Genomic DNA, 8,750 nt, shown 5'->3' on the forward strand with positions numbered 1-8,750 from the left:
AGGAAGGCGCTACACATGCAAGGTGCAGAGGTTTATTTATACCAATAACACCTTATCAGCCTAAAGACTAAAGCATCTCTTGAAGTGGCTTCACCTGTACAGGGACAGGGCTACATCCGCCAACCTTGTCACACACCAGGAGTCCGGCTTAGGAATTTCTTAAACCACAGGTACGAGGTGGCCGCGCAGAGTCCGTACCTTGGGTTGAAAGAAAGTGAGCCCTGTGGGGGCTGAAGGGAGGGAGGGGCGAGCAGGCGTGGCCGGAGCCCAGGCTCACCAGGTGATGATGTACTGCACGTGCTCGTTCCTCAGGGTGACTCTGGTCTGCCCTCCAATGGGTCCTCCAGGGACTGTGCTCTCTGCAGGGACAGCGGGCTGTGTCCTCACCGTGGCCTGTGCTCCCAGCTGCTGGGCACCTAGTGGCCAATCAGCCCACCCCCTCGCGTTGCCCTCCTCTTAGCGCATGTCAAGCACACTCCAGCTCCACCAACACGCGCTGGGGCCGAAGGGACGGGGAGGTGTCCAGGGTCAAGAGGAAAGTAGAACAGGGCCTTCGGGGGCGGGCTGGTTACAACATACCGAAGTCGGCATCTATGAAGATGGGCTCTGCGCCTGTGAGCCTGGCCATGGCCTCCAGGTCCCGGTAATACCAGTGGTTCCTCTCGGGATTATTCTCGGGAACAAAGGGCTTCCTGGTCTCCGACAGCCTCACCATCCCGACTAGGTCCACTTCTCCCTCAACCTGCCCGGGAAGGTGTGAGGTGCTCTGTGGGGCCCTGCACGGAGCCTGGATTGGCTCCTACAGGGGGACGGGTTCACGCCCCTTACCTGGCCTTTGCGCCGCGTATCTGGATTCACTTTCTTCCTGGGCACAAACCCTCTATTTACCAGGATGGTGACTCTAGAGTAGTTAAGAGCACGCTGTTTGTTTCAGGTAGGGGACGGTTTTTGAATAAAAGTGGTCACTAAGGGTCATTCTGGCACCTCCCTCCTGGACGACAGCACGGGTAAGGGTTTAAGAGTTAGTAGAGCTAGCGGGGGCGGGGGGGGGTTGCCTCCGACCCTGTGAGTGCTGTAGGTTCGCGGCCTCCACGCCACCGCCACTGTCACCAGCAGCAGCAGCCTCTTCTTGCTTTGTGCTTCACCTGCTGCAAATGCAGCCAGTGACCAACACCGCCCCGCCGCCTCCAACTACTGCCTTACGTGTCTGCCCCCAATCTCCCATCCTAACCAGGGGAGTCCCCGAGCAGCAGCATCGGGGCCCATCCCAGACCTAAAACCAGAAAGCTGGGGGCCCGGGACAAGGGACCTGGGGTTTCATTTGTATGTTACCATTGGGAAGCTGCTCTGCTTACCGGTCTTGCAGAGCCCCCATCGTGTACATGTCATCTCCTTCCCCTGCCCATCTCCTCACTCACTATTTGACCCAGAGAGCCCCCGGGAAGCCTTCCTCAAGTCGACTCCCTCCCTGCAGCGCTGGGGGTTCCTTTCTCTTGAGTTCCTCTGCCGGCCCCTCGGGCTGCACCCTAAGCGCTAAACGTGTGGGCCACTCATCGATGGTTTCTCCAAAGAGGCCTGTTTCATTCACCTCTCCTTCCTTCAGAGCTCAACAGGCAGGCATTGTTCAGTAATAAGTAAATTGGCTTAATGTCAGAATTACACATTTCAAACTCCCAAGGAGTCGAGCTTATCTGGGTTTCTTGGATTCCCCAGGGCTGGGGGCTGAGAAGGAAGGAGATGGGAAGGGCCGCATCTGCCAGGCCGGTCAGTTCCCCCGCGTCCCACTCACCCCAGGGCAGTGCAGCGGAAGGGAGTGACCACGTAGGCACCGCTCTCAGCCGCCGACGAGAGCCGGCCGGCCTCCCGGGCCTCCCGGGCCGGGTCCACCATGGTCCGCGGCATCATGTACAGCTCTTTAGAGTGGTCAAAGTGCCCCCTGACCTTCACTGGCCGGTACTCCAGGTTCTTCAGTTCCATCGGGCTACAAGGGAGGGGAGGAGCGGAGACCAAGCCCGGTTTGGCAGGAAGACGAACCCTCTCAAGGGTCTGCAAACCACGAAGCCCACTGTGGCCTGAGAAGCAATGTAGAAGGGGACACACCGCCACGGTGGGGTCTGCGTGATGCGCCCTCCAAAGGGGGAAGCTGATCCCTTTGATGCCGCATGGGAACGTGGATCTGTGCTGCCCAACAGTCCACGTTTTCAAGAAAAGCTTAAAGCTGTGGCCTCCTGTGTGAACATGATAAAATACGTGGGCCAAAACCGTCATCTGCAAGCCGAATGTGACCCACTTGTTTGCTCCTTTGTCTGGAAAGCTTTGTGATTTTAGCCGGCACTCTTAGGACAGTGCCTTTTTTTTGGCTGTGCCACACAGCTTGTGGGATCTTAGTTCCCTGACCAGGGATGGAACCAGGGCCCCGTGCGGTGGAAGCGTGGGGTTCTAACCACTGGACCACCAGGGAATTCTTAGGACAGTGCTTTTAAATGAGGAGAGAAGGCAGTAGAATGCCTGCGCATTTTCTCACAGTACCATTCTCATGTCCAGACTTGACATGCGCGTGCCCTCCCCTCCAGCTAAGAATGACTGCTGCAGAAGGCCATCAGCACTGGGGGGGGATCCCTCAGCTACACTGGGCCTGGAAAAAGCACGAAACCCAGGTTCAAAGATCTTTCTATGTACATATGTCAGGCAGCTTCACAAGGGCCGTCAGGTGTCAACAGGAAGCCTAGCAGGACCACTGATTTTGAGGGCTCCCATCAGGGTCAGGAAGGCAAGCAGCAGCCAGGCCCCACTGCTGACCTCAACTGAGCCCAGCCCCGGGTGGGCAGCCACACACACTCACTCTGTGGGCAGCGGGATGGGCTCGGCCATAACTCTAGACTCTAGTTCTGCGATCAGCTGTAGCTTCCACTTCCGGCGCTGGACCTATGGACACAGGGCATAAGCCCGAGCAGGGGGCAGCAGAGTCGAGGGCTCAGAGCCAGGAGCGCGAAAAGTCAGGCTTTACCTGCCATGTCCCCAGGCCAAAGGCAGTCACAGGTATGAGAAGCAGAAACCACTGGAGGAAGGAGTCGTCTTCCGTTTTTGTGGCAGTTGCTTCGGCTGAAGAGCTGCCACACCTGCTGGGCCTCCAGACCAACCCTAGTAGAAGTCACAACAGGGGCATGGGGCCGGAAGCCCTGGAACAAAGAACTGGAGCAGCCAATTCCTTGAAGCTGCCATGACTACCGGAGAGAACGTGATACAGGAAGAGGGCCCAGGCCACCACGTGCAGGCGGGAGCCCACCAGCAGCACCTGCGTCCAGCCCAGCTCCTAACCCAGTGCCCAGCGCATGACACCCACTCAGTGGACATTCACCCACTGAATGAGATCCAGGGCTTAGTCCTGGCTCTGCCACCAACCATGACCCTGGGTAATTCATGGAACCACCTCACGCCTTTTGTGCAAGAATATGCTGAGATGTATCCCGTCATGAAGGTGCAAGGGGACGGGCTACTGTGCTCTGCAAACAGAACGTGATACACTCAGGAGAGTGGTTTACAGAACTCTCAGAACAGCTGTTCTTTTTCATCGTTCATAAATTTAAAGCTGGCAAAACGAACACACGAAGTACATTTAAGCTCTCAGAGGGTGAGTCCCATCAACGGAAAGCATTACGGGTCTTGAGGATGGTAAAAAAGCAGGCCTTGAGCTGGCTTGCAACGTGCCTTTACACCGTGCACAGCACTCTACAGACAAATACCCTTTGCTGTGCCTTGGAGGCAACATGCAAACGGTGGTGATTAGCTAGGCTTTCCTTTAGGAGCCCACACAGTTTCCGTCCTGGGTTGGCCCCGCATCAGCCCGAGGAGCCGTGGGGCGGTTATGGCCCGTCTCGGGCCGAGCGTGTCGGGCGGCAGCGCGGACCACGGCGCCCGCCAGAGCCCGCGCGCACCCAGGGCCCGACTGAGAGGCTCGGGCGGCAGTTCCAGGGCTTATCGAGACGCCACGCGCCCCGGCAAAGCGGAGGCACGGACGGACGGGGCGGCTTCCCCAGGTGCCGAGGGTACCCCTGGACGAGTCCTCACCTGGGCGCGAGATGACCCCAAGGACGCTCCTCCGGACGGCGCGGGCCGGGGCCTGCGGAGACGCGAGGGGCCGGCTGAGCTCGTCCAGTCCGGGCACGCGCCCCCAGCCCGGCCGCCCCACTCCGCTCACCGATCCCGCGCCCGCCGCCCGCCGCAGCGACCCCAGCCCCGCCGCTCGCAGCCCCAGCCTCTGCGCCGCCGCCATCGCCCCGCCCCGGCGCGCGCTTCCGGGATCTGGAGGCGTCTGCTTCCGGGGCGCCTCCCGGCCCCGCCCCCGGCCCACGTGGTTCGAGCGACGTTCGGCCTCCAGCTCAGCGCGCGCCGAGCCATGAGCGAGCCGCCGGCCGACGTACGCGCCTTCCTGCGGGAGCATCCGAGCCTGCGGCTGGAGCCCGGCGCCCGCAAGGTGGGCGGGGGGCACAGGACCCCACCCCCCGACGGGCCCCGGGACCCCCGACCGCCCGGACCCCTTGACCGCCCCGCCTTCCCGCCCGCAGGTGAGGTGCACTCTGACGGGCCACGAGCTGCCCTGCCGCCTGCCGGAGCTCCAGGTCTACACCCGCGGCAAGAAGTACCGGCGGCTGGTCCGCGCCTCCCCGGCCTTCGACTACGCCGAGTTCGAGCCGCACATCGTGCCCAGCACCAAGAACCCGTACGTGGCCGGGACGGGCCGGGGCGGGCCCGGCTCTGCCGGGGAGGCCTAGGGTGGGACAGCTCCTAGTGCTGAGTCTGGCTGGAGCTGGGTAGACTCCAAAGCCCCTCCCCCTCCCCGTTGGGTGGGCGCTCCTCAAAGACGCGGCCTGTTCTGCAGCGCCCACCCTCCCGTGAGATAGGAGACCTGAGATCCAGGTGGGCGTCCTGGAGCTGTGAGTCACCTGGGATCTCAAGTGAGGCCTGTCCCCCGTGCATGTTTGCTTTTTTGTAAACGTGAGGTCTGTCACCTGGGCCTGTCTGCTTCAAGAGGATTGGAGCGCTTGTGCTTTGTCACCTGAGGTTCTGAACGCGGTCGTTTCCCTGTCTTTAGTTTAAAGCTGAGAGCGCACGGTTGACAATAGTAGTCAAAACGAAGAGGGGGGTGGCAGACGCTCCCACTGTCCAGCACTTTGCCAGGCTTTCGCCGACGTGCCTCTCTCGTGCTGAAGCAGAGTCCGGCGAGGCTGGTGAGGCCTGTTTTCCAGGTAGACGGTGAGAGGCCACAGTCCACCTGGATGAGTGCTTCTCCAACCCGGCTGCGGACTGCAGTTGCTTGGGAGCTTTTAAGAATCCTGATGCCCAAGCCACGTGGTAGACCTCCCCTGTCAGTCTGTCTGGGGGAGGCCAGGGTGGAGAACCATGGGTCTGGATCTTTGCTTGTGAACTGTCCCCTTAGGCACCAGCTGTTCTGCAAACTCACCCTGCGGCACATCAACAAGTCCCCGGAGCACGTGCTGAGGCACACCCAGGGCCGGCGGTACCAGAGGGCGCTGCAGAAATGTAAGTAGCCGAGGCGGGACACGGGTGTCTGGGTGCTTGCCTGCCCTCCCCCAGGACCAGCGCCCCTAGAACGCAGAAGCAGCAGCCCGGGCATCCTTTGGTGGTACTTGGTGGATGCAGTGGGTCGGGTCCCAGCACAGTGAGGAGAGGGACGACGGTAGAGACGGTGCAGAGCCAGAGGCAGACTCCGAAGTGGTGCAGGTTACGTGCTGTGAAGAAGACAGTGCCAAGCGAGGCAGGTGGACCTGCCTTATGCAGGAGGTTCTCGAGGGTTTCTCTTTAGACTGAGACTTGAGGGACTGCGGGGGGCGGGGGGAGGCGGGGAGAGTGCTCCGCTTGGCTGGGGGTTGTCTGGAGGACGGCCATTGTGCCACAGGCACGGTGGGGTTAGAAAGGCGGGTGGGGACGAGACCACAGAAGGTCTCGGCAGCCGTGGAGTGGGGATGCCCTGGAAGGGTTAAAGCAGGGACTGGCCTGATGTGTTTGTGTCTCGGGATCACATGTTGCTGCCAGGGGAGAGGGGAGGGGAGGGGAGGGGAGGGGCCACCCGGTTGCTGTGCAGTCACGCAGGTGAAGATGCCGGTGGCTGGGGTCACCAGGTGCTGGCAGGGCAGATGGAAGGATGTGGATAGAATCAGTGGACGGGGGCGGTGAGGGAGAAGGGGAAACCGGCTGTGCTTCCCAAGGTCCTGGTGTGACAACTGGCGGCTGATGACGTCACGAGGGTGGGAGAGTGGAGTCTGAAGAACGGCTTTCTGGGGAAGAGCACAGGTTCCTTCGAACGTTACAAGTGGAGGTGGATCAGGGAGGGTGGCTGTTGCGAACACGGACCAGCCCTCAGATGATGCAGATCAGCGACAGACACGGCGTCTGCATCCCGTGGAGCCGGGTGACAGGGCCGGGCCTGAGCTCGGAGGAGCCCCGTGCGGTCGTGTCTGAGGCAGAGAGGAGTCTCAGGGACGAAGCGGTAGCCTCATCAGACGGCCCCAAAGGGCAGGTGAGGACGAAGAGTGACCTGAGATCTGACGGAGGCAGCGGAGGTGGCGAGGTGGGGACAGAGCCAGGCCCGAGCGGCGGGGGGCGGGGCGGGCGGGCCTGGTGACAGGAGGGAAGGTGAGGAGGACGAGCCCGAAGGCCTTGCTCCCCAGTGAAGAGATGAGGCTGCGAGCGCGGCGCTGAGGGGCCTGGGGAGGCGGGACATGGGGCTCCTGGGCACCTTGCTTGCCCGCAGCCGCGCTCAGCTGCTCGGCGAGGGCAGGAAGGGGCTGCGTCTCCCCACGAGTAGGGAGCGGTTCCGGGGCCGGGGAGGCGCCGGGGCCGCTCTGGCGGCAGAGCGCGTGGCGGGGGTGCCTGGCCACGCGTGGGCTCCGCTCTGCTGGTGACAGGGCTGCTGTGCGGCCGTGGAGGGGCCGGCAGAGGGGAAGCCGAGGATGGGGCCCCGCAGCTGGGCGGTGACGAGAGAGCCGGGGCCCAGCAGGGCTTGTCCACCCCGTGAGTGACGATGGTCGGAGTTGGGGGACGGTGAGAGCCGGTGGAGGGCGAGCTCCAACAGCCGGCTGCCCCGAGTCCTCGGTGCAGGAGGGGACGGTGTGGCTCCAGCGAGGCTTCTCCGTGGAGGCCCCGTCCCCGCCCTCTGCTCTGAGCCAAGGGTTGGCAAGGGCCAGGCACCCAGCTTCCACTGAGCCCCGCCATCCAGCGGGCGTCCTGGCCGCTGTGCCTGAGGGAACTTCAGTCTCGGGGGACAGGCTGGCCTGGCTTCCTGTGCCCGCTCAGCACCCTCCCAGCCGTGGTCGGCTGGAGCCAGAGAACAGATGCTCCAGGCGCGTCCTAGTCGGGGAGAAGAGGGAGGCCTTCACCACCCTCCTGCCCCGGGCCCACATCCCCACGCGCCCCCCTGCTCTCCCGGTAGGAACCCAGCTGATGGCGCTCGCCTTCCTCTGCCGATTTTACCTGCGGGGGGAGGGTCCTGGGGGCCCTGGCAGAGCTCAGCTCTTATCCTGGAGGGCGGTGGGGAGACGAGGCGGGAACCGGGCAGCGTGCGCATCTGTCTCCCAGACGAGGAGTGTCAGAAGCAGCGCGTGGAGTTCGTGCCCGCCTGCCGCCGGCACAGGAGTGGGAGGAGGGGACACCAGCAGGACAGTGGCGGGCCACCCTGCCCCAGAGGAGCCTTCTGGGAACCCGCGTCCAGCGATGACGGCGCCGCCCCAAGTGACAGTGACGACAGCATGACAGACCTGTACCCACGTAAGCTGGGACGCGCCCCCTCTCCCTCCCCATCCTCTGGATTCGGGTCGCGACCGTCCGCTCCGTTTCCGTCAGCCGTGAGCAGCTCCCTCCCGCTGTGTGTCCTCTGGTCCTGGGCTCGGCTGACCCCGCACAGGTGGTGGACTCGACCGAAAACAGCCCAAACCTGTACTCCTTCCAGCCGAGCTGTTCACCAAAAAGGACCTGGGAGGGACCGAGCACGGGGACAGCACCGACGACTTTCTGACAGGGGACGAGGATGAGAAGCCAAGACGCCGCAGAGAGATGGGCCCTGGAGACAGCGAGGCCGTGGGCGTGGGCCGGGAGCGGGTCCTCAAGCGCGGGAAGGTGGGGTGCCACCCCCAGGGCTGCCCGCGTGGCAGCGGCTTCTTCTAGCCATGGTTTCAGCTTCTTCAAAAAAAAACCCTTTCTTACAACCGAAATCTCAAGCTAAGGATACATAAGATAAGCGCCGAGGCTGCTCTAAATGGGGGGGGGGGGCTGCTTCCTGGTTTGCTGCCCAAGAGTTTCCACTAAAGCCTCTTCCTGTCTGCGGGCCGGGATTGGGGGGGCCGGGCTTACAGCACCCCTGTGTCAGATCAGAACGCCTCCACTGATCAGAATTCTCTGTTTGTGCCGCAGAAGCAGTCCGGCTCGTTGAAAAAGAAGTCCAAGAGTCATCACCGCAAACCTAAGAGCTTCAGCTCTTTCAAACAGTCAGGTTAATGGAAAGTTGCTGGAGAAAACCCATCCTGAGAGCCTCTCGAGAAGCCTCCCGGCGTCCGCGCCATGTTCCTCTTCGAGGTGCCCGCCGCGTCCTCCCAACCGGTGGGGTGTCCATCCACTCCTCGTTTGCTGCCCCAGAAGGCCGGGCCGGGGGGTCTGACCCGCGGATGTCAGGGTCTCACCCCCACCCCCAGGAAGCAGCAGGGACCCCAGAGGGGGCACCCGAGGAGAGCCCTGGC

General features: G+C 62.6%; 2 protein-coding genes across 4 annotated transcripts; one reads left to right on the forward strand and one right to left on the reverse strand.

The window, feature by feature from the left end:
- Window positions 1-24: 24 nt before the first annotated feature.
- SURF1 (SURF1 cytochrome c oxidase assembly factor) lies at window positions 25-4,441 on the reverse strand (the record flags this gene model as incomplete). Of its 2 annotated transcripts, XM_081238379.1 has the most annotated exons (9): window positions 25-198; window positions 278-359; window positions 580-742; window positions 829-901; window positions 1,790-1,981; window positions 2,843-2,925; window positions 3,008-3,141; window positions 4,069-4,120; window positions 4,199-4,441. In XM_081238379.1, the coding sequence occupies 9 exons, from the start codon at window positions 4,439-4,441 to the stop codon at window positions 129-131; spliced, it is 1,092 nt and encodes a 363-aa protein (XP_081094505.1). In that variant the 3' UTR covers window positions 25-128. The 2 variants fall into 2 exon arrangements, with proteins under 2 accessions (XP_081094505.1, XP_081094504.1); XM_081238378.1 differs by having other exon boundaries at window positions 4,069-4,441.
- On the forward strand, window positions 4,383-8,642 carry SURF2 (surfeit 2). Of its 2 annotated transcripts, XM_081238381.1 has the most exons (6): window positions 4,383-4,474; window positions 4,566-4,720; window positions 5,438-5,541; window positions 7,597-7,785; window positions 7,967-8,133; window positions 8,428-8,642. In XM_081238381.1, the coding sequence occupies exons 1-6, from the start codon at window positions 4,397-4,399 to the stop codon at window positions 8,509-8,511; spliced, it is 777 nt and encodes a 258-aa protein (XP_081094507.1). In that variant the 5' UTR covers window positions 4,383-4,396; the 3' UTR covers window positions 8,512-8,642. The 2 variants fall into 2 exon arrangements, with proteins under 2 accessions (XP_081094507.1, XP_081094508.1); XM_081238382.1 differs by lacking the exon at window positions 7,597-7,785.
- The last annotated feature ends 108 nt before the right edge of the window (window positions 8,643-8,750 follow it).

Source organism: Mesoplodon bidens (genome assembly GCF_964165515.1).
Source record: "Mesoplodon bidens genome assembly, chromosome: 6".
NCBI lineage: Eukaryota > Metazoa > Chordata > Mammalia > Artiodactyla > Ziphiidae > Mesoplodon > Mesoplodon bidens.

Excerpts from the sequence above, each read along its gene's own strand:
- SURF2 (XM_081238381.1), top strand. The coding sequence starts at position 4,397 with ATGAGCGAGCCGCCGGCCGACGTACGCGCCTTCCTGCGGGAGCATCCG. Across the intron at positions 4,475-4,565 it reads TGGAGCCCGGCGCCCGCAAG|GTGAGGTGCACTCTGACGGG; the intron begins GTGGGCGGGGGG and ends TCCCGCCCGCAG. Across the intron at positions 4,721-5,437 it reads GTGCCCAGCACCAAGAACCC|GCACCAGCTGTTCTGCAAAC; the intron begins GTACGTGGCCGG and ends CTGTCCCCTTAG.